This window comes from Xenopus laevis, chromosome 5S, assembly GCF_017654675.1.
Source record: "Xenopus laevis strain J_2021 chromosome 5S, Xenopus_laevis_v10.1, whole genome shotgun sequence".
Classification (NCBI taxonomy): Eukaryota; Metazoa; Chordata; class Amphibia; order Anura; family Pipidae; genus Xenopus; species Xenopus laevis.
Window position 1 is genome coordinate 82750666 of NC_054380.1, and position 25831 is coordinate 82776496.

The 25831-nt window shown below is 40.2% G+C and overlaps 1 protein-coding gene across 4 annotated transcripts in view; it reads right to left on the reverse strand.

Annotated features, from left to right (window-relative positions):
• LOC121394257 (muscular LMNA-interacting protein-like) overlaps positions 1-25831 on the reverse strand; it is a 131846-nt gene that overhangs the window by 81025 nt on the left and 24990 nt on the right. Inside the window, exon 2 of one of the 4 annotated variants that reach the window (XM_041564728.1) lies at positions 14668-14781. The exons of the other annotated variants lie outside the window; for them this stretch is intronic. Coding sequence (XP_041420662.1) covers positions 14668-14673 — 6 coding nt within the window. The 5' untranslated portion in view covers positions 14674-14781. The remainder of the gene's footprint in view (positions 1-14667; positions 14782-25831) is intronic. 4 annotated transcript variants of the gene reach the window in all.

Below are 25831 nucleotides of genomic sequence, written 5' to 3' on the forward strand. Positions count from 1 at the left end.
TGGAAAGTATCGCTATGCGGTTTCGTTTTAATTCCCCACACTTCACTACTAGGTGCCACCATTGCGGTTTCTGTTTACACATGGGTTGCCTAGCAACCAATTTTGGCGCCTTAAGTTGAATATAAGCGTCCCACTGTGCACCATGCTTTTCACTCCCTGATGAAAGTTCCTGTGAGGAACTGAAACGTTGGTTCAGTCCTAATAAACCTCCTTTATTTTCAAATCTTTTGTTTTGTTGCAACTCCTTGGTGTGCCGTCATTTTGCATTGCCTATTGGATTTTTTCTAGACTGGCACCCACATTTACACCATTTTGAAGGTGTGCGTCCATTACTCTCTCTCTATATATATATATATATATATATATATAGGTAACCAGATAACAGCTCCCTGGTAGACAGCTCCCTGGAAGAAAAGCACTCAATAGTAAAAATCCATGTCCCACTGTGACTCCTTCAGTTACACTGAGTAGGAGAAACAATAGTCTGTCAGAAAGCAGTTCCATTGTGCAGAACTGGCAATTTCTGAAAGCACATGACCAGGCAAAATTACCTAAGATGGCTGCCCACACACCAATATTACAACTAAAAAAAAAGATACTTGTTATGAATAGGGATGTCGCGGACCGTTCGCCGGCGAACTTGTTCGCGCGAACATCGACTGTTCGCGCTCGCCGAATGTTCGCGAACGTCGCGCGACGTTCGCCATTTTGGGTTCGCCTTACCTGGCGCTTTTTTTTGACCTCTCACCCCAGACCAGCAGATACATGGCAGCCAATCAGGAAGCTCTCCCTCCTGGACCACCCCCACACCCCCTGGACCACTCCCCTTCCATATATAAACTGAAGCCCTGCAGCGTTTTTTCATTCTGCCTGTGTGTGCTTGCAAGAGCTAGTGTAGGGAGAGAGCTGTTACTGATTTCACTGATTTCTTTGAGGGACAGTTGATAGTAAGTTTGCTGGCTAGTAATCTACTTGATACTGCTCTGTATTGGAGGGACAGAAGTCTGCAGGGATTTGAGGGACATTTTAGGTTAGGTAGCTTTGCTGGCTAGTAATCTACCTTCTACTGCAGTGCTCTGTAAGTAGCTGCCTGCTGTGGGCACTGATCTCTTCTGATCTCATCTGCTGACTGCTGTAATAACCCAATAGTCCTTGTAAGGACTGCTTTTATTTTCTTTTTTGTTGTTTTACTTTGCTACTTTAACAGCCCAGTGCTATTAGTCTAGCTGTGTTGGGGAGTGGGACTGGTGTGCTGCTGTGCTGCTCCTAGTAGTTCAGCAGCAGCAACCCGAGAATTTTTTTTTTTTTAATATACATATATTTTTTTTTCTTTTACTTATCTTACTGTTCTTTAACGTGTACAGTGCTGTTGCTGTTCTTCATAGTAGTGCACCAATAGTAGTGCACTTGCAGGCATTATTTGCCCAGTGTGTTCTTCAAACAACAACCATCTAGCTGTGTGAGCTTGTTCACATTCTGTCTAAATATCAATAATAATACCATCTCCAGAAACACCACCCGAGTGACGTTTTTCAGGCAGCAATAATATATTCCGTATCCACTGCTGTAGAAGTGTATACGTTGACCTTGTAGGCCTTGTTTGCCCAGTGTGTTCTTCATTTTCAAACAACTCCCATCTAGCTGTGTGAGCTTGTTCACATTCTGTCTAAATATCAATAATAATACCGTCTCCAGAAACACCACCCGAGTGACGTTTTTCAGGCAGCAATAATATATTCCGTATCCACTGCTGTAGAAGTGTATACGTTGACCTTGTAGGCCTTGTTTGCCCAGTGTGTTCTTCATTTTCAAACAACTCCCATCTAGCTGTGTGAGCTTGTTCACATTCTGTCTAAATATCAATAATAATACCGTCTCTAGAAACACCACCCGAGTGACGTTTTTCAGGCAGCAATAATATATTCCGTATCCACTGCTGTAGAAGTGTATACGTTGACCTTGTAGGCCTTGTTTGCCCAGTGTGTTCTTCATTTTCAAACAACTCCCATCTAGCTGTGTGAGCTTGTTCACATTCTGTCTAAATATCAATAATAATACCGTCTCTAGAAACACCACCCGAGTGACGTTTTTCAGGCAGCAATAATATATTCCGTATCCACTGCTGTAGAAGTGTATACGTTGACCTTGTAGGCCTTGTTTGCCCAGTGTGTTCTTCATTTTCAAACAACTCCCATCTAGCTGTGTGAGCTTGTTCACATTCTGTCTAAATATCAATAATAATACCGTCTCTAGAAACACCACCCGGGTGACGTTTTTCAGGCAGCAATAATATATTCCGTATCCACTGCTGTAGAAGTGTATACGTTGACCTTGTAGGCCTTGTTTGCCCAGTGTGTTCTTCATTTTCAAACAACTCCCATCTAGCTGTGTGAGCTTGTTCACATTCTGTCTAAATATCAATAATAATACCGTCTCCAGAAACACCACCCGAGTGACGTTTTTCAGGCAGCAATAATATATTCCGTATCCACTGCTGTAGAAGTGTATACGTTGAACTTGTAGGCCTTGTTTGCCCAGTGTGTTCTTCATTTTCAAACAACTCCCATCTAGCTGTGTGAGCTTGTTCACATTCTGTCTAAATATCAATAATAATACCGTCTCTAGAAACACCACCCGAGTGACGTTTTTCAGGCAGCAATAATATATTCCGTATCCACTGCTGTAGAAGTGTATACGTTGACCTTGTAGGCCTTGTTTGCCCAGTGTGTTCTTCATTTTCAAACAACTCCCATCTAGCTGTGTGAGCTTGTTCACATTCTGTCTAAATATCAATAATAATACCGTCTCCAGAAACACCACCCGAGTGACGTTTTTCAGGCAGCAATAATATATTCCGTATCCACTGCTGTAGAAGTGTATACGTTGACCTTGTAGGCCTTGTTTGCCCAGTGTGTTCTTCATTTTCAAACAACTCCCATCTAGCTGTGTGAGCTTGTTCACATTCTGTCTAAATATCAATAATAATACCGTCTCCAGAAACACCACCTGAGTTGTTGTTGTTGTTTTAAAAATAATGCCAGGCAAAGGCAGGCCGCCACGCAGAGGCACTAGGGGCCGTGCTGTTATGCTATCCTGTGGCCCTAGGAAATTGCCCAGTTTTAAAAAGGCAATGACCCTGAACTCCCAAAATGCTGAAGAGGTAGTTGACTGGCTTACACAGCACACCCCATCCTCTACCGTTTCTAACTTTACCACAACATCCTCATCCTCCACTGCTATGGCCACCCCACGTAACACTTCCTCCACCACCGGCGCCCCTTCTTCACTGGAGTCAGAGGAGTTATTTTCACATGAGTTTCTTGAACTGAGTGATGCGCAACCATTATTCGCAGAAGAAGATGAAGGAGATGAGGACGTTACACCAGATTTAATTCTGGCAGAGAACACAACAGAGATGGACATAATGAGTGATGAGGAGGTCCCCGCTGCTGCTTCCTTCTGTGAGCTGTCAGAAGAAATTGATGCATCTGAGGAGAATGAGGATGAGGAGATTGATGTTTTGTGGGTGCCCAGTAGAAGAGAGCAAGAGGAGGATAGTTCAGATGGAGAGACGGAGAGTCAGAGAGGCAGGAGGAGAATAAGACTTAGAAGAAGCAGGGAGGACAGCTCGCAGGGAACAGTAGGGCAACAACATGTATCGGCACCTGTGGTCAGCCGGCCAACGCACCCACCATTGCCGCCAACGCCGCCGACTTCTACTGTTACCGCCAGATTGCCAGCCTCAAAAAGGTCAGCAGTGTGGGATTTTTTTAATGTGTGTGCCTCTGACAAAAGCGTTGTCATTTGCAATGAGTGCAGTCAGAAACTGAGTCTTGGGAAGCCCAACAGCCACATAGGTACAACTTCTATGCGAAGGCACATGAACGGCAAGCACAAAGCACTTTGGGAGCAACACCTCAAAGGCAACAGGCAAACTAAAAGCCACCCTCCTTCTGGTCCAGCATCTTACTGCTCTACCTCTGCTGTCCTTGACCCGTCTGAACCACCCTCCACTCCGCCTTCCACCTTGACCACCAGTTCCCATTCCCAGTCATCTGCCCCCAGCCAAGTTTCTGTGAGGGCCATGTTTGAGCGTAAGAAGCCAATGTCTGCGAGTCACCCCCTTGCCCGGCGTCTGACAGCTGGCTTGTCCGCACTCTTAGCCCGCCAGCTTTTACCATACCAGCTGGTGGACTCTGAGGCCTTCCGCAAATTTGTAGCAATTGGGACACCGCAGTGGAAGGTACCCAGCAGCAATTTTTTTTCAAAAAAGGGAATACCACACCTGTACCACCATGTGCAGAGCCAAGTCACCGCATCTCTGTCACTTAGTGTTGGGCCAAAGGTCCATATGACTACTGACGCATGGTCCTCCAAGCATGGTCAGGGCAGGTATGTCACCTACACTGCCCACTGGGTGAACTTGGTAATGGCTGGGAAGCAGGGAATGTGTGGCTCAACAACAACAGTGGAGTTGGTGTCACCGCCACGGATTGCACGCGGTTCTGCCACCACCTCTACTCCTCCTTCGCTCTCTACCTCGTCTTCTTCCTCTTCTTCGTCCTCTGCTGCTGGGTCCTCCTCCTCCACACCTTGCACCCCCAGCTCCCCCTAGGCTATTCGACGTGCCAGGTACGCCGTTGTCATGCTGTCTTGGGGATGACGTGCCTGGAAAGCAGAAACCATACCGGATCTGTACTCCTGTCATCTCTGCAGTCACAGGCCGATCGGTGGCTGACCCCACACCAACTGAAGATCGGAAAAGTGGTGTGTGACAACGGAAGCAATCTGTTGGCAGCACTGAGACTGGGCAATTTAACACATGTGCCCTGCATGGCACATGTTCTGAATTTAATAGTCCAACGTTTTGTCTCGAAGTACCCAGGATTCCAGGACGTTCTCAGGCAGTCCAGGAAGGTGTCGGCCCATTTCAGACGGTCCTACACAGCCATGGCACGCCTTGCTGACATTCAGCAGCGGTACAACATGCCAGTCAGGCGTTTGATTTGCGACAGCCAGACTCGCTGGAATTCAACGCTCCTCATGTTGGAACGTCTGCTGCAACAACAAAGAGCCGTCAACGAATACCTGTTTGAACTGGGTGGTAGGACTGGATCTGCAGAGCTGGGGATTTTTTTACCCCGTTACTGGGTGCTTATGCGCGATGCCTGCAGGCTCATGCGCCCTTTTGAAGAGGTTACAAATATGGTCAGTCGCACCGAAGGCACCATCAGCAACCTAATACCCTTTGCTTTCTTCCTGGAGCGTGCCGTGCGACGAGTGACAGATGAGGCTGTAGACCAGCGTGACGAGGAGCAGGAAGCGCACGATTTCTGGTCGGAATCACCAGAACGAACCCAGGCACCTGCTGCAACGCAGGGAGAGGTGTCAGAAGTGGAGTCAGAGGAGGAAGGTGGCTTTGTGGAGGAGGAGGACCAACAGGAGCAGGCTTCCCAGGGGGCTAGTGGTGACCTTTTGGGGACCCCTGGTCTTGTACGTGGCTGGGGGGAGGAGACCGTGGATGATGCAGTCCTTGATAACGAGGAAGCGGAGATGGATACCTCTGCATCCAACCTTGTGAGGATGGGGTCTTTCATGCTGTCATGCCTGTTGAAGGACCCCCGTATCAAGAGGCTTAAGGAGAAGGACCTGTACTGGGTCGCGACTCTACTAGACCCTCGGTACAAGCATAAAGTGGCAGAAATGTTACCAACATACCACAAGTCTGAAAGGATGCTGCATTTACAAACCAGCCTGCAAAACATGTACAATGCTTTTAAGGGTGATGTCACTTCAGGAACTCATCAACATTCCAGGGGCAGAGGTGCCAGTAATCCTGCCACGAGCGCACCTGCAAGGACAAAGCACTTTGGCCACTCTGTAATGTCAGACATGCAAATGTTTTTTTGTCCAAGGCAGCGGCAGAACCCTTCTGGATCCACCCTCAAAGAACGCCTCGACCGGCAGGTAGCGGACTACCTGGCATTAACTGCAGATATCGACACTCTGAGGAGCGATGAACCCCTGGACTACTGGGTGCGCAGGCTTGATCTGTGGCCAGAGCTGTCACAATTTGCCATGAACCTCTTGTCTTGCCCCGCCTCAAGTGTCCTCTCAGAAAGGACCTTCAGTGCAGCAGGAGGGATTGTAACTGAGAAGAGAACTCGCCTAGGTCACAAAAGTGTGGATTACCTGACCTTTATTAAAATGAATGAGGGGTGGATCTCGGAGGGTTACTGCACGCCGGAAGACTTGTTCTGAGTTTCTGATTCTGACTCCCCATGCAGCTGTCCTTCTCTGCACGCCTCATGACTCCACACACAGCTGTCCTTTAGCGTCCTCCTCCCTCCACCACCGTTACAAACTAGGGTGCAAACCCTACTGGTTTAATTTGAATGCAGGTAAATCCTGAGTTTTTCTGGCCTCTGTGCTTCAGTGGCTGTGACAAAAAAAAATGAATTTTTTCAGCATTTATATGGCATATTTTTTCTGGCCTCTGTGCTTCAGTGGCTGTGACAAAAAAAAAAAGGAATATTTTCAGCATTTATATGGCATATTGTTTCTGGCCTCTGTGCTTCAGTGGCTGTGACAAAAAAAAGGAATATTTTCAGCATTTATATGGCATATTGTTTCTGGCCTCTGTGCTTCAGTGGCTGTGACAAAAAAAAAAGGAATATTTTCAGCATTTATATGGCATATTGTTTCTGGCCTCTGTGCTTCAGTGGCTGTGACAAAAAAAAGGAATATTTTCAGCATTTATATGGCATATTGTTTCTGGCCTCTGTGCTTCAGTGGCTGTGACAACATTTTTTTATATTGTTAGCATTTATATGGCATATTTTTTCTGGCCTCTGTGCTGCAGTGGCTGCGACAAAAAAAAATTAATATTTTCAGCATTTATATGGCATATTGTTTCTGGCCTCTGTGCTTCAGTGGCTGCGACAAAAAAAACATAATTTTTCAGGAAAGTACACATGCCTAATTTTTCAGGGTTCTGCAACAGTGGCAAAATCGCATCTTTTATGGTCACCGCAGGTGATCAATAAAGTAGACCAAAACTGGGCCCACACTGCAGAATCTGTGTTTTTTGGTTTGCTTCACTGTACATTGAATTACCTCTGCCTGACCGTGCACGTGCGCACAAGCACGGTGACTGCTAAACACACCACTACAGAAATATTGCCACCAACAGGACGAACATCCTGGAGGTGACAAGCTCAACTAGTAATTAACAACTATTATTTGCTCACTTGATGGTATCATTCATTAAAGCTCTTTGCGTTTTTTTGCGTTGCAGTAAGCGCCGCGTTTCGTCTTTGCGTGTGAACAGGCTGTAACCTTTACACGACTTGATTGGCATGTAGACGCTGGACGTTTTAAAGCAGTTTATTACACAAGTTTAGAAATGTAGTGTGATTTCTGCCCTTTACAGCACAAAACGCAGCGCTGTGTCAACAATGTATTTTTCAGATACATTTTTGCCCTTGATCCCCCTCTGGCATGCCACTGTCCAGGTCGTTGCACCCTTTAAACAACTTTAAAATCATTTTTCTGGCCAGAAATGTCTTTTATAGCTTTTAAAATTCGCCTTCCCATTAAAGTCTATGGGGTTCGCGACGTTCGCGAACCGTTCGCATTTTTGACGCAAGTTCGCGAATATGTTCGCGAACTTTTTTTCCGACGTTCGTTACATCCCTAGTTATGAATAGAAATTTACATACTGTAGTAGAATGAATTATTTGCAGTATAAATAGTGTAATTTAGAAATAAAAACGACACCATACAAATCATGATAGTATCTCTTTAAAGTAATTGCATCAACTATTATGATAGCGATATATGAAAATTCCTTTAACTTTATCCCCAAATGTAGCATAATAAAATAGTAGAATATATAATATTCAGTGAAGGGCGAATTTGGGCCGTTTCACTGAGAAAAATTTGCGAAACTGCGCCAGCGTCTAGTTTTTGACGCCAGTGTCGTTTTTTTGGACGCTGGCATCTGTTTTTGGTGAAAATGCGCTGGCGACCAAAAAAACAGAAGCCGGCATCCATTTTTTTCTGGCGCCAGCGAATTTTCGATGCGAATCGCCGGAATTCACAGCAAATTCACGCCTGCCGAATAAATTCGCCCATCACTGATAATATTCTATAATAGTATAATAGAAAATAGTATCATGTCAACCTATTTAAAAAGGGTTTGTTCAAGGTTTGTGCAAGGTGCCCTACTGCTTTACTGTGCCATTTGCCAATAACTAGCAATGGCGCCATATTCAGTGCTGTATTTTGGCAACTCTAGGGACTGGACTTGAGTGGCCCACTGGTGAATGTGCAGAAAGTAATGAAGTAATGAGCAGGCGCAGAAGTGATGTAAATTGAGTTGTATTACATCATTTCTGCCTGTCGCAGCCCATTACCGCCATCTCCACCCGCCACTGCCAGATACTTCCAGACTAAATCTGCAGTGTCTACAAATAAACACAGTCCTGACCATATTCCATTAGTAGACCTCATAATTTGTCAGTATAAGAGGCATTTAATTTAGAGAATAAAGCAATAGTTGCATGTAGAGTAGAAAAATTGTTAAGCAAACATTATAGTGTATAACGTTTTCAAAATGTGTGGAAATCATTTCCTACATTGTCTTCAGTGCCATTTTTAGACTACTCCTTTAATAACATATTTAAATTTCCCAATCATCAGACTATTCTGCTTCTGATTTTCACGTGAAAGAAAAGTGTGGGTTATAATTTGTGTTTGCATTTTCTATATCTGTTCCTCAATGATTCAGGTGTTTGGAACTTTGAGAGTAAATTCATTTGAGTGCTTTGTGTTTCTGCAGCTGAGCCACTTATTTTTGAAAACCCCTCTTTTAAGTTAGTGGCAATGCATAGAGGGCTAATTTAGTCAGGAGCTGCTAATACATTTTTTCTTGCCTGTGTCCATATTGGACATCTTTGATGTACTTTGACCACTTTTGATCACATCTTTCAGTCACCCTTTTGATGAATTGTTAGCTGCCTTGAACATAATTATGAGCTTTGAGGCTACAGCTGATTCCTTGACTTCTCAAGTTCAAGATATCGATGTGTAGTGGTTGAAAGCAAAGAATGACTGCAATTTTTTAGTTGTAGGCAATGTTCCGCCAAACTCTTCATAATAACTTCAAACTTCCAATCATTTCAGATGTTTTATTAGTATTTTTTTATAATGGTAACAATCTAGCTAATAAAATATAAATCTCAAATTTCCCAGCAGCAGGCTATATTTACTGGTCACCCTTTAGAAAACAAATATATGATTATAGTCACTCTTCACTCCTTTTAGCAATATATACAAATAACACAATGCTGTGCTTTTTTAAAGGGACAATATATCCTTTTGACATGAGCTCAATCAGTTGGGCTTCTATAAAAAAAAACTGCATGAACACTGTCTGAACTTCCAGAAATAAATATAAATATCTTTCCACAGACTCATTTGCTTCTGCAGACTAATAAGAAACCATGATAGCTTGCCTGTGCTGCAGGGACTGTTTCCCACAACCTTAGGCTCACAGACCAGTCCCTTACCTTGTTCTATTGTGAAGTGATGGATAATGGAACTTGAAGTCCCTCTACTTTGCAGAAAATTTATGATCAACCCACTATGAAAAGCAGAGGGCCTCCAAATCACAGAATCCATCACTTCACAATGGAAGAAGGTGAGGGTGGGGTTGCATTACACTGTCTGCCTGAACGAAGGCTGGGAAATGGTTCTTTCTAGTGAAATTGTTTCCTTTCAGTCTGTGGAATCATTAATGTATATTTTTTTGGGAAGGTTATATAGTGTTTATGTACCTTTTGTACATATGCCCAACTAAATGAACTCATGTCAAAAAGAGTGGTACATGTTCACTTCACAAAGGTACATGCATTTACACATGCTTCTTGCTGGTTCCACCTTCTTTGAAGAATTTCATGCAAGGCTTAAAGATTATGAATCATAGCCCAAGAGAGGCCCAGAATTAACTCCAGTCTTGAGGAGAAGTTACTTTCTGGGTTCCCTTTGTGTGTCTACTCACACAACTGACTTGCACCTAATGAGCTACAGTGTTTGCAGTGCAAGGCAATGTCTGGTGCCATCCTAATGTTGTAAATATCTGCCTATTGAGTTGCTGGAGAACTTCAAAGGACAAGGACTCCTACCTGCATCTCTCAGCCCCCACTGTTGGTGTGTGCAACCCTGCTCCCTTGCAGGTGCACAAATATCTACAGAAGAAAAGAAGGCTGGGAAGGGGGGATGTTTATGCTATAAATTAAGTCAACCCCACAATCCAAGCAACTCTGGCAGCTTCATCTATAGTTAGGTCACTGTTCAAGTCAAAATCATATGAATTACCACCAAAAGGAAACTAAACTCCCTCATTGATAAAAATACACAAGATATACAGTATATATAGATGAAGCCACCTGGATTTGTGTGTTAAATGTGTCATGACTCAAGATCAATGAAAGAAACTGTGTTGTCCAAAGTCATGTAAACGTATTTAATGCATTTAAAGGAAAACTATACCCCCCAAACAATGTAGGTCTCTATTAAAAGATACTGAGTAAAACAGCTCATGTGTAAAACCCTGCTTCATGTAAATGAACCATTATCATAATAATATACTTTTTTAGTAGTATGTGCCATTGGGTAATCATAAATAGAAAATTGCCATTTTAAAAAATAAGGGCCGCCCCCTGAGATCGTACGATTCACTGTGCACACATACAAACCACATGTAAGGTCACATGAGCCAATTAACAGACAGAGTTCTGCCTTTTGCTTCCTCACTTCTTCCTGTTACAGTTAGTGTTGTAGTATTTCTGGTCAGGTGATCTCTGAGGCAGCACAGATAGAGTCACGAAATGGTGGCTCAAGGCAAGAGATGTAAAAGGGCAAGATTTATGTAAATATATATTCCAGTTTGGTAAGATTCTTTAATATGTCATTCAATTTGATATAAACTATCTGTTGCTTAAGTATTCATTTTGGGGGTATAGTTTTCCTTTAACCTTTCCAAGAACAATACAATATTTCCAATGTTCAAATAATTAGATGGGATGTTGTGACCCATTTTTCTGTGTTAAATGGGATGTGGGTTTATTGAGTTTAGTTATTCTGTGTTAAACACGCAAAACAAAGTGACTTCATCTGTATTTAGTATATCTACTATATCTAGTATATTACACTAACTTTTGAACTAAAATTCTAAATTTTATTTAAATGTACTTTAGTATGTTTGTCCTTATAAACACTCTCTGAATCCTTTCTCCCTTCATGAAATACATATCAATCAGACTGCAAGAAGTTGGATCAGTGCTCATTGGTGCTACAGTTGAATTGAAACTAGGAGTAGGCAGAAGAGCAAATTCACTAACCTGCGGAGTTGCGCTAGCACAGCCTTCTCCACACTTCACCGCACTTCGCCAGGGCGCCGCTAATTCATTAAAATCCGAAGTTGCACTCAGGGAGGCGAAAGGTAGCGAAGTTGTGCTAGCGTTAATTCGTCAAGCAAAGCGAATTTACGTAATTTGCATACGGCGTCAAGGTAAGTACAATGGACGTATATGTAGCAGCAAATACATTACACTACACAAGCGTGGGAAAGCTTCATAAAATAAAATAGAGGTGTTATTTTGCCCTATACATTTGCCCACTGTATAGTTTAGGTGCCATATGTTAGGAAATGTAGGAGGGAAGGAGGGTGCCCCCAAAAAAAATTTACAATCTTTTTCAGCCTATCACCCTTAAAAAAGGAAAAGACACCAGCGTTTTTGGGAATTTCAACTTTTTTTGAAGCAAGCCCTATCTACTCTATTGCACTTCGCCTGGTCTGAGGTGGCGAAGGCAAGTCAGGCACAAGAGTTAACCTTCAGTAAAATGTGCAAGTTAGTGAATTAGGGTAGTTACGTCCCTTCACCATAGCGCAACTTAGCCTGGCTTAAGGGTGCGAAGTAGCGATAGAATAGGTCCACTTCACTAGCGAATTTACGCCAGCGCCCATTAGTAAATCGGTGAAGTAACGAAATAGCGTCAAACTGCCGAATTTGCGCTAGCGTTAGCCGATTCACACTTTAGTGAATTTGCCCCTTTGGGTGCAAAGGGGGGGGACGCTAGACATGTACCTCTTCCGTCACCTGTTGCAGGCCCATGTCCCCCACTGCTCACTTGTCATTTCTGCCACCACATCATCAGTGCACATGCAAGAGGGGTGGAAGGTGGCCAGTCGAATACTAGGGTGTGCCTCTGTTTTGGCCTGCCACTGCCTCTAATATCTAGTTTGGAACATTTTCATTCAATTATTGGAAAGACATATGTTGTATAACACAACGTGGTTGCTGAAAGGCTAGAGATGATGCAAACTGGCAACAGTGTATGAAACATTTTGTCCCTTAAGTTACTAAAAATGCCTTCCCTTTTATACAAAACAGGGATTATTTATCCATATATTGCAATATATTTAAGATGGCCAACTACGTCAAAGTCATTGTTATAGTTCATATAGGAGCAGTGACCAGCTCCATGTTGTAGCTCCCACCTCTTCCAGATATAGTCAGGTGATTCCACTGGTGTCTAATAAAAGGGCAGCCAAGTTTGGGAGTTTTACTTTGAAAGCAGCGAGTAAGATGCAGGTAAAACTTACCTGCATTTGTAAAATGTATAATGAAGCAATAGAATTCTTAATGAATCAGATGAAAGTTAAGCATAGGACTGGCCAGATATGGGATGACTTTGACGTAGTTGGCCAGCTTAAATATATTGCAATATATGGACAAACAATCCCTGTTTTGTTTAAAGGGTAAGGCATTTTTCAGTAGCAGTATGTACAAAATGTTTCTGTCTTAAATATATTGATAATGGGTTGAGTGCAGAGGACCTCTTGTATTTGTCTATGTGAATTTAATGTTTTTAAAAATTAGTGGTGAGCACAACTTTCCCTTGTTTGTAACAGTGTATTAAACACACAAAATAAACGAGTAATTATGTAGCCTTGAAAAGGTGTTTTCTGTTCTTTAAAGCAATTTATACAACACAGCAAAAGATAGCTACAGTAATACAATAATAAAGACTAATTATGTTTATAGCAGTAAAGTAATTATGCACTGAAATATCCCTCACCTGGGTAAATTTTGTACAGTGTTTTGTTTTCACTATATAACAGTAATGATGTAATGGCAACCACAGTACAGCAAAATACATACATTAGTCTGGAGCCAAGAAAAGATGAATAGGCAGCTCTATAATCATAAACCACTTAAAGAAGCAATGGCTACATTGCCCAGGAAAGTCTGATAAACACATATCATTCAACGAACACTACAAGGAACGAACAATCAAAGTCTATTACAGTTGTACCAAAACAGAGAGACATTACCTGTAAATATCAAACACTGTGACATTTACTACACTTTTCCCAAAATGGGTTGTCAAATACAATGTACTTATTGCACCTTATTTGAATAGCAGTATAACTTTTATCTGTAAATATCTCATTGAAGATGAAGCGCTGTATGGTGAGTGTTTTCTGTGGAATGCAAATACATTCTCTGGCCTATGCACAGATCAGCAGTGCTGTTGAAATCCTAGGAGTGATCATTAACTGAAACTGAAGGTGCTGGAAATGTGTCAGGTCATTTGAGCTGCGGCTCACATCCCTTTAACAGATACACCTTTGTTTTTACCACATAACCCATTTTTTTTAGAAGCTTTATGGAAAAAAAGGGAATGTAACCTCTACTTTTATATAACCTATTTAAAGGTATTTCCCCTAAATATCATGGAACTGTATTTTCTACAGAATGTACTGTAATAATTGTTACTGTGTTTGAGACTGTATTCCTCTATTTGAGTCAATTGCCTACAATGGGGAAATATTGGCAAAATCTAATAAAATTGCTTTCACATTGTTTTCTTTTGTCCAAGTTGCTATTACAAGGAACCAATTAGATTAGAACCACATATGTCCTTCACAAAATCATTGCTGAATTGATGTTTGTGTCTGTAACATCTGTATAGGTAATGGGATACAATATAGATTGATACACCTTCTCATATATTCTAGGCATAATAAGACCTACAGGTTGACTCAATTCAATGACATGAGTTTCTGGAAACTAAAAACTAGCCTAAGTGGAAAATATAATATATAGATAGAATTTAAAGAAATTGTTTTGGCATCTAACTGTATTTGTTATTGCTGTTCTATACTTCATTACACAAACTTGTTTGAGGTGTATGGCAAATAGGGCATTTCTTCATTTGTTTACCAGTTTTTGTTATTAATTTCTAAAAACACAAGTGCCAGAACAATAAGGGATGCTAAATTTCTCCTGGGGCAATGGCTACACTTTGCACCTTCCCTTTGAATGGCACTGAAGCTATGGAGTGTTCAAAGGAATGGTCATTTCCCAGCACCCCCTGCCTCCTCTGAATACAGCTCTACTCTAATGAACAAGAGGAATGACTCTTCGTAGTTCTAAATGTTCAAAGACCTGTGTCTTAGAGTGCAAATCAGAAGGCAAGATGCAAATGGCCATTTTTTCACTGTTCCATGTTTAGTAAATGTGTCCTTTGATCATTTTTAGTAATGGTATTTATTTTCATCACCATATAATGTTTGTTAACCTCCTCTTTTCTTACCTCCATTAATTCTGCATACTGACTATTCAGCGACTTGCCAGCATTGAATGCTCTGTTTATTAAATTGAATCCCGATGTTTGCCTCAATTAGTGAAAGTGTCATCTTAATGTCTCCTACACGATGAGTAGAAAGACAAAAGATACAGAAAAGGAAGAGTGAATCAGACTGTATCCATTGTGTGTATCCATTAGCATCTAAGTGATGGCATACTTTAAATATATTCATTATTCATCAAGAGATAGCTCTTTTGTTAAATGTACTGTATGAAGTTTCCATGATAGAACAGCTTTAAAAAAAAAAACACATCCCCATTTATTTATCAAATATACTGTTTATTTTTCTTGTGCATACCATTCTAGTAGTACCATGTAAAACCAATGTTACAGGGCAACACGGTACAGCAACTTTACATGTAAAACCAAGAAATATGAGACATTGTTTTTACGGTGATATAATAAATACTTTACATTGGTTTTAGCTACTATTGGTAGTTTTTTTTCTCATCTCTTTATATCAGCTATCTTAGAGATAAAATTGAGGTATTAGAAATATGCTGTATTGACATAGTTAAATAGTTGGGTTGGGTAGATTTTAGTATCACAATAGCCTTGGATATCATGTCTGTCCAAAAAATCATCCAAGCCATTCTTAAAGGCATTAACTGAATCAGCCATCACAACATCACCGGCAGTGCATTCCACAACCTCACTGTCCTGACTGTGAAGAACCCCCTACGTTGCTTCAAATGAAAGTTCTTTTCTTCTATTTTGAAGGGGTGGTCTCTGGTACGGTGATCCATTTTATGGAAAAGATCTCCTGCTATTTGTCTATAATGTCCTCTAATGTACTTATAGAGAGTAATCATGTTCCCAAGCGTATTTTGTCCACAGGAGACAATGATCAACTTTTGTGTGTCAAATTTTATCTGATCTTGCCATGCCTTTACAGTCAACAGACAATATATTTCAGTGAGGGATTAGGTTTGCCACCTGTTGGGTCCCCTCATAATTTGCAGATATCGACAGCACCAGCCATAGATCGCTTTGTTTAAAATGCCTTTATTGAGACATGGGTTTCTGACCCCAATACATTTAAATCTTCCATCCCTTTAGTTGCACATCTCTCCAGCTCATTTATATCCCTCTTAAGGACTGCACCCCAAAACTGCACTGCATACTCCAGATGAGGCCTTACCAGGGACCTATAAAAAAGCTAAATTATGTTTTCATCCCTTGAGTTAATGCCATTTTTTATGCAAAACAGAACTTTATTTGCTTTAGTATCCACAGAATGACACTGCAAGGAATTAGATAACTTATCTACAAAAAAAAACAAATCCTTCTCAGTTAAGGAAACCCCCCAATAAACTGCCATTTAGTGTATAACTCGCATTTATATTATTTCTGCCAACGTGCATAACCTTGCATTTATCATCATTTTCCAGTTTGTGACCCAGTTTTTAAATTTAGATCACTCTGCAAAGTGGCAACATCCTCCACGGAACTTATAGTTCTCATTAATTAGTATCATCTTCAAAAATAGAAATGGTACTTTCAATTGCCATCTCCGGGTAATTAATAAAAAGTTAAACAGCAAAAGACCAAGGTCAGAGCCCTGCAGTACTCCGCACACTGGTTCAATTAGAAAATGTTCCATTTACCACCACCAAGTACAAATACTATGTTCCAGGCCAATATTCCTTAATTTAACCATTAACCTTCTGTATGGTACTGTATCAAAAGCTTTAGCAAAGTCCAAGTAGTTTACATCCACAGCTCTCCCAGAGTCCCCCATTGCTAAACAGCAGCTTATTTATATAAACAATAATAGAGTTTCTGAAGCAAACACAGTAGTTTTACCAGTGCAGGTCTACACTGCATTATATTATTATATTATTATTAATTTAAAACACTTTAATTTTTGGATGTTACTGTTCCTTTAAGTGTCTTATGCAGTAATACCCCTTCAAAAAGCTTTCCTACCACTGACGCCAAACTAACTGGCCTATAGTTTTGAAGCTGATAGTGGGATCCCTTTTGAATAGCGGCACCACATTTGCAATTCAACATTTTCTCTGCACCATGCCAGACTTTAATGAATCCTGAAAAAAGTAGAGAGGTTTCGCAGTCACAGATCCAGAGTTTAGTACCTTGCTGGGACAAATACCATCTGGTCCCGGACTTTTTTTATGTTTACATGTTCTAGTCTCGATTTCCTCTTGCGTGAACCACAGATCAGTAGTTGCATTAATAGAATTGGGAAAAAAATAGAAAACTTTAATTAGTTGGTTCCTCAGTTGTGTAGATAGACAAAGATACCAGTTCAGAATCTCTTTTCTCTGTACTCACTGACCAACTGACCCTTTTTATCAAGGGTTGAAAATTCGAATTCGAAATTTCAATTTTTTTTATGGCCAAAACTGTCAAATTCAACTAGGGAGTTATCCAAATTTGACTATTCGCCACCTAAAACCTGCAGAATTGCTGTATAAGTCAATGGGAGAGGTGATGTTTGCATTCTTTCTGACAATCAAGTTTTTTTTTTGAGAAAACTCGAACAAATTCAATTTGATTCAAGTTTTTGGGTCGATCCTATTCACCTGAGTTTAGAAAATTATATATTTTTTTAATAAATTTAGATCGAATTTCGAGTTGAGGGAGTTTATGGGAGTTATAAAAAAACTCCCATGAATTCAAAATTCGACCTTTGATAAATCTGCACTAAGGGTCCCTCCCCTTCCTGTTTCATTTGTTTTTACTATTTACATATTTAAAAATAATTTTGGATTATTTTTCAATTTTGACGCAATACCCGTTTCATCTCAATTTTAGCTTGTTTTATAGCTTTTTAGCTTCAATTCAAAATAGCTATAGTATTCGTAACCAGAATTTAGTATGTTTCTGTAAAAATCTACAATGTGCTAGTTTTGCTTGAAATAAATGTCATGTCTTCTGTTATATTAATATTAAACAGCAAGTGATATTTTATCTTTCTCAAGCAGCCCCTAACACCACAAGAAAATATTGCTCTTTCCCTGAAGCACACCTTGCTGATGATATTGATGATTTCTTCAGCTGGCATGTGTACTAATGAGATAATGTGTTCTTTCTCTGCATGCTTGCTGCAAAGTAGCATTTGTCAGATTAATGAACTCCCAAGTGTTTCCAATCAAGAAATTACAAATACCTTTGTTATAGTGTTAATGTGGTCTCTGTTGTTCAGTATGAAGCTAAACGGCTATGATTCCTGCTCAGGTAATGGTAGATATGATTGCATTTGTTATAGTTATAAGTGAAAAATAAAGTATCACACAGTGTCGTTAAATTGGCAATGGCATATTTTGTTTTGTATGAGAGAAATTCAAACCGAAAAAGAGAAAAATAGAAATTCAAACAACACTAGCAGCTCGTTCTAAATTGAACATATATGTGAACAGGTTTCAGTCATACACTTGCATTTTATTGCATTTATCTAGAATGAGCATTGTTGACACTGTTGGCCAAGCCTGCATGAAAGAAATATTTAAAAAAGTCAACTGTGATTTCTTCCTTCGCTGTACATCTATACTTTTATCATCTGCTATTTATGGAATTGATCTTATATAGATCTTGCATTGACATTGGTATTGAAATCTATTTTCTCACTACAATAGTGAAGTCTTCTTCAGCACCAACAAAGCTGCTACTGTAGTATCCCAAGGAATCCTCTCAGAGTTGGAACACAGTATACGGTAAGAGAAATATTACAGGCGTGGGATCCATTATCCAGAAAGCTCCAAATTACAGAAAGGATGTCTGCCACAGACTTCTAAATAATATAATAAAAATCTGTAATAATAAAACAGTACCTTGTACTTGCTCCAAACTAATATATAATTAATCCTTATTGGAAACAAAACCAGCCTATTAGGGTTATATAATGTTTAATTTATTTTCTAATAGATTTAAGATATGAAGATTCAAATTATAGAAAGATCGGTTATCCAGAAAACCCCAGGTCCCGAGTATTTGGATAATAGGTAGTGATTGGCGAATTCGTCCCGTTTCGCTTTACCACGAAAAATCCCAGTGTTGCAAACTTTTCACCTGTTTCGCGAATTTCGCAGGCGAAAAATTTGCAAAACTGGATTTTTTGAAGCCGGTGATAATTGACTCACATTAAAGTCAATGGGCGTCTGTTTAATTGTCGCCGGCGTCAGAACTGTCGCCGGCGCCAAAAGTTTTTGGAATAAAACCGCTGAATATTTCTGAATTCAAATTGGTTTTGATTTTGATTTTCTATCCCTACAGGAAAGTCTTATTTTCTTCTCCATTTTCCCATTGTACATTTAGCACCATATTTTGGATTATTACATGGATTACTCCTAAATCCCATGACTCTATAACACCTTAACAAGACATGTTCTTTCTCTTCTTTGTTTTACTTCTATTCCTTATTTCTGTTTTTTTAGTTGGATAGATGTTTACCTCATTATTATTAATTGCCCTGCCACTGTGAGGGCAGTCTCTTCACTCAATTTGGTTAAAAGCATTTGTTTCCTCTTTCCACTTTATCACAATCAGCCTAACTCCCTCATTTTCTGAATTTATTTATTCCTCTTCCCTGAGGTTACAAAAAGCACATTTTAATGGTCACGCGGCAATTGTTAGCAAATTCATCTGCTAACTATAACTGAAATGCCAAAATATATTAAAGGTTTTCTATTTTATAATAAGTCTATACATATTCCAGCTAGAGCTATTTCTTTTTGCTCTTCCATGAGATCCCATGTATCACCGAAGGGCAATAATAAATATGTTTGAAAATAATGTTTTATTATTATATTATTTGTCAGCCCTTTTCTTCAACAAAATCTTGACATTGCAACATATTATTGTCTTGTAGAATTCCATTTACTTAATTCCTCCCTAGTAAGAGGTTTTTTGGCTCCCCATCAACTTGTATGTAAATCTGTAGTTAATTACTCCCAAGGTTCTCCAAGGTGATTGACTGACATTTATTTAAATATGCAGACAATAGCAGGAAATCTGTACAAATAACCTTTTAGGCTGCCACCATTTTTTATTGATATTTCTAGTTCTCCCTGAGTTGCAGTTAAATGCTCAAAATGAGAGCTGCTGCCAGCTGATTTTTTTTTTTTTTGCTGGTACCTCTGTATTTTCTTTACACTTTAACCTTTTAATGTTATAAAAGGCACTCGTTTACCCAGGAGCAGTAACCCATAGCAACCAATAAGATTTTGCTTTTAAACAGCTGACCAGTAAATGCTTCCTGCTGATTGGTTGCTATGGGTTACTTCCCCGGGCAAACTTGGTGCCTTTTATTACATAACCCCCTTAGTTAAAACAGACCCAGAAGTGCTTGTACAGGTATGGAACCTGTTATCCAGAATGCTCGGGACCTGGGGTTTTCCGGATAACGGATCTTTCCGTAATTTGGGTCTTCATGCCTTAAGTCTACTAGAAATTAATTTAAACATTAAATAAAGCCAATAGACTGGTTTTGCTTCCAATTAGGATTAATTATATCTTAGTTGGGATCAAGTACAAGCTTCTGTTTTATTATTACAGAGAAAAAGGAAATAATTTTTCAAAATTTGGATTATTTGGATAAAATGGAGTCTATTCGGTAATTGGGAGCTTTCTGGATATCGGGTTTCCGGATAAGGGATCCTATACCTGTATATGCAAAGGGACATCTCATTAGAGAATCCACTTGATATAAAAATGGTTTGTTGAACTCTGAATTTTTTGTTGCATCTGGCATTTAATTCATGGAAAGGAGTGTGGGTCTATCATACAAATTACTGTCTAAAATTGTATTAAGGATATTTAGTTTTTTCAGGGCTTATGTCACCATTAAATACAGTATGAATATATGGGTCTCTGTAGAAGAAGAAATGCTTATAAGAAGAGGCAATAAGCACCATAATGTATGTATGCGATAGTAAAGAGGAATGAAACTATTGAGATGGCTAGCGATAAGGTAAGTTGGTGGAGACAGATTTCAGTCAGGTAGAAGAAATGCATTCAAAAAATGGTGAGGAAATATGCACTCATGGTGAGAAGGTTATGAGCAAATAAGCTGTAGTGATATCAATGACCAAAACTCTCTGCAGAAAACATGCCATCAGTGCTCGCAAATCAGATGCACACAGTTGGATTCCAAATGCTTTTGATGAAGTATGATACTTAACACTTACAGATACTGGGGGTTATTTATAAAGTTCGCGCAGCGCATATTTTTCGCAAATGGTTGTATTGCGCATGTTTTTTCCTGAATGCAAATATATTGCACTGCTCTTCCCATCTTTTGCGAATTTGCATTGTAAATAAATTTTCATAATGGCGCGCAAATGAGACGGGAGTTTGCGCGAGCGCACCAAATGTGCGAGGCTGTTGTGCGTGAAAATAGCATTGACTGTAACTTAAATTCGCAGTTTGCGAAACTGTTTTGCGAATATTTTATCCGCCACCAAAGCTGTGGCGTAATTGAGTCGCAGAGTGTGCGCATAAATATTCGCAATTTGCGAATTGCGACATATTTAAAAAGCTCCTATAGACATTCGCATTGTGAACAAAAATTTGCAATTCTTTTTGCACCCTCTTATGCAGCTTTATAAATATAACCATGCGCAGGGCAAATATATTCACTTTGCGAACCAATCTGCCCTGTGCCAAGTTTATAAATGACCCCCACTGTGTTAAATATAGTTAATTGTGGCCAATTGTCTAAAAATCATGTTTTGGGACTTCAATCGTTTGTGCTAGGAGTGAATCTCAAGGACATTGGCAATGTCATTACATTAAAGGTAAATTCATAATGAATATTGTATCAGATGACAAGAGCTCATTTGCTTTATTTAGCCTGTAAGGTGGCTGAAGATTGTGTAATGTGGAAAGTGTGGTATAGGAGGATGTAAATGTCAAATGTCTGTTATGAATGCATGTGGGGTTTTGAATGTTGAAACTATTCAGTTTTGGGAAAATTGTACTTTAGGAGGTTATGGTTATGGTAAATGTTTAATATGGGGTAGATTGTATGTGGGCGTGGTCCAGTGCAGAACACCTGCCCAGCTTTGGAGTTCAGGTAACAGGCTAAGCCAGAGACAGACGATTAATGTGATAGTGTGCACTAGGGGGCACATTTACTTAGGGTCGAATATCGAGGCTTAATTAACCCTCGATATTCGACCGTCAAAGTTAAATCCTTTGACTTTGAATATATCGAAGTCGAAGGATTTAGCGCTATTCGAAGGAATAATCGTTTGATCAAATGATTAAATGCTTCGAATCGAACGATTCTAAGGATTTTAATCCATCGATCGAACGATTTTCCTTCAATCAAAAATTGGCTAGAAAGCCTATGGGGACCTTTCCCATAGGCTAACATTAATGTTCTGTAGGTTTTAGGTGGCGAAGTAGGGGGTCGAAGTTTTTTTTGAAGAGACAGTACTTCGACTATCGAATGGTCGAATAGTCGAACGATTTTTAGTTCGAATCGTTCGATTCGAAGTCGAAAGTCGAAGTAGCCAATTCGATGGTCGAAGTAGCCAAAAAAAATACTTCGAAATTCGAAGTATTTTTTATTCTATTCCTTCACTCGAGTAAAGTAAATGTGCCCCTAGGTGTACAAGATAGGTAGGAAACAGGTGGTAAGGGCAGTTAATAGACAAAACCAGGAGCTTAGTGGAAGTAGCCTTCCGGTAGATACTCCGGTAGATACGGTCAGGGTTAAAGTGACAGTAAAGAAAAAGTTGTAGGAAATATCTATGAGACCTTGGCCATCGTGAAAAGTCCTGTCTGGTATAGCAAGGGGGTGGCAAAGAGGAGTGTCAGGTTGCTGAGGGCAGGTGGGAATAGCGAGATCCCAACGAGGGCGGTGGAACGGGAGCGGCCCAAGGAAGGCAGCACAAAAGCATCTTGTGAGAAAGATTTGAACTGATCATGTCGCCATTGTATGCTCTAAATAAGTGAAAGTGTGTGCCTAACTTGGTATTCTGGTTGCCTGTTGGAATAATGAATGTTACTGTGAAGTGGATTGACTGTTTACTTCCAAAGGTCAGAATGGTAGCTCCACCTACATTATTTTGGGGTAGTTGGCAGGATGAGAAAGAGTATGCGCTGACTGGGAACCCTGTGTTTTTTAACTAAAAAAAACCTAGGACACAAAGCATTTTATTGGATTACCTAGTTGAGTAATACGGCTGGCGTACAGTTTCTGAATATGCATTTTTGAATGTGTCACTGCAGCTGGGATTGTACACTGCAGAGGAAACAGAAAGTGGAAAGAGGACTGTCATATTGTGAAGATCATCTGATGCACCATTGACACTAGGTGGGGCTGGAAGTTGTTTCGGTGCCATTTTGTCTTAAGCTGCAGTGCTGAGAGTGTCACTGGTACAGAACTGCAGAAGTGAATGCACGATGATGCATGGCAAAGCCAATTGGTGCTATGGAGCTAGTGGACTTTGCCCAAAAATTAACTGAGCATGGCAGACTGATTCCCACGTGTGGCAGTTGTGGCGCAGAGTGGCACTGGGCCATATTGGACGTGGATGGGAGCTGTGCTACAGGCATGTGCAAGTATTATATAGGCCCATTTTATTTATTTTATGGTGGATCACTGTTTTAGATGGTTAGGCCAATGCAGCGGTCGCGGAGCTTCAGCTATTGCTTCTGACTGGGCAGATACCTCCTAGGCACAAACAGACTGCAGCATCAACTGCTCCGGGTAATGTTCCACCAAAGTCAATAGTCAATAGAGGATGAACCTGAACCACCGCAGTCGACAAAGCCTACACAGGTGCATGTGTTAGATCACCTGTCCCCTGCTATACCAGCCACGCAGGCAAAGCCATCTCTGCTCCAGAACAAGTACGGCTGATCCCCACTGAGACTGTACCAGGTATCGCCTTTGTTTCCCAGGGGGAAACAGCTGAGTCCACTTGTGTGGAAGATTGGCAACCATTTTACACCAAGAGTGGGTCCCAGCCAATTGGAGAAGGGATGCTGAGCAACAATACGTGTAGTAGCTATGGCACTCTTTCACCATCGGAGGCATGTTTTCCAGCAGTAACCACAGAAATTGATTCATCATACACCCTCCCTTTTGAGGCAACTTCATTTTGGGTGTTACCAGGAGAGGCACCCCCAAGAAGTCCAAAGGAAAATAAACTTTGAGGTGCACAGACGGTTAGGCTTCTTTATGCTGTGTGCCCCAGAATGGGTGTTTTATGAAGTGGAGAGTTATCTACAGTAGTGGATTGACCAAAATTATGTTATTTAACATAAAAGCAATAGTCTGGACCAGCATGCGAGCGAAGCACATCACCGAGTGCAGGAAGAGATCAACAGTTTTCTACCCAAATGGCTGGTTGGGCACACAGTTCTGCACTCTCAAATTGTTGATTATCTAAATCGTTAAAAAGAAAAACAGGTCCTATGACAGCTGCTGCTAAAAGGCTATCTGCTGCCTCTCGGCTAGGGATCAATGACACTGGAAGTCCATTCTGCCCATACAGGAAGCTGACACTGATCTTGTTACTGCACATGCCTCCCCTCGCCTGCTTCATTCGCATTTAATCCCATCAATTCAATCTCATCAAAGATATGCAAATGCTACAGGAGAAGGAAGGCATGCGTAGAGCCAGTTCAGTGTGATTTACAATATGTTTTGTTTGGCTGCCTGCCTAGTCCCAGGCTGGGAAATCCCCTACAGAGAGCTGAGAGCAAAGAAGAGAGAACTTTAGCAGGGCTGATCTGTGGCTTATAAAATCTGTTGTTTCAAAACGGAACATTTAAAATAATAAAGATGATCTGCAAGAATTTCACTATTCAAATGTAGAATATGGTCTGAAGTTAACATCTCCTTTAATACTACTTTAACAATCTATTCTGTAGTATCAGTTTCCTGTTTTAATTAAGACACACAATAATCTTATTAAGACATAATTCCTGCACCTAATTTTCTTCAACCATTTGGACTCCAGTCCAGGCCTACTAAAAGACCGTTTGTGGTGTGTGTTCAATATTTTGTATGCCTGTGGTATAATCTTCCTGTTGTAAAACATTATTTCCCTCTGTGGATGATAAATTATGACCTAGGTGAAAAGACCAATCAAGAAACAGATGCAGAGAAAGTCAAAGCTGACTTTCTCTCTAAAGCAATGCTCTTTCAACAGCTCAAGACTCCCTTACTCCTTCTACCACAGCTGACCAGCTAAACGTCAACTCTGGAACACTAGTTTTACTCAGTACCTCAGAAGATGAGGTAGATCAGCTGAATGACAGTTCACAAACTGATCCTGACTTCATCCACTTCAAGTTCATGCTCTCCTGCTACAATCAAGCTCTATCAATTGCCAAACAACTGTACTTCTCTTCTTTAATCTCCTCTCTATCCTCTAAACCACAATGACTGTTTTCCACATTTAATTCACTACTATAACCCCCCTCTGCACCCTTAACACATTACTGTAACTGCCCAAGACCATGCTCATTTCTTAGCATTGCATTGTATTAAATATGGGGGTTATTTTTAAATATTATACTTGGCTACATATATTGACTACATAGCTGCTACGGTGTACGTCATCTGACTCAGTCCTGCATGCTTGAGTGCATTAGAACTGTTAAAATGAATAATAATAGGTGCCAAAAGCTATTTCATATAGAATTTCTGAAGTTGTTTTGTTCGCTTGACATGCAGAGCATTGAGCTGTCTAAAATGAATTCAGATGATTCCAGTTTATACGCAGGAAGGGCAGATTTTCCTAAACCTAATGCAGTCCAACTATGTTTCTGTTAATTGATGCTTTATTTGGAGCAGCTGAAATGTCACTCTAAAGAACATTCTGCAAAGTGGATTTAAACAGTGTCAAAGCTTTCATGTGTCACCTTCTACAGTACAATTGATTTAAGATTTAGAACAGGCATAATTGAGTAAACAATTAACCATCCATCCCAATGTTTGTGTATTAAGCAATATACATTTTGTATCAATGGGTGCTACAATATGTGTAGCATGTTGGATGGAGACAAGTACATAAACTAATGTTTAAAGGTTTACTTTTTATTTCTAAATTATACTGTTTACATTACCAATAATTCACTCTACCATTTACTCTACCAAATTTTATACTTGACCATTAAATGTATTTTT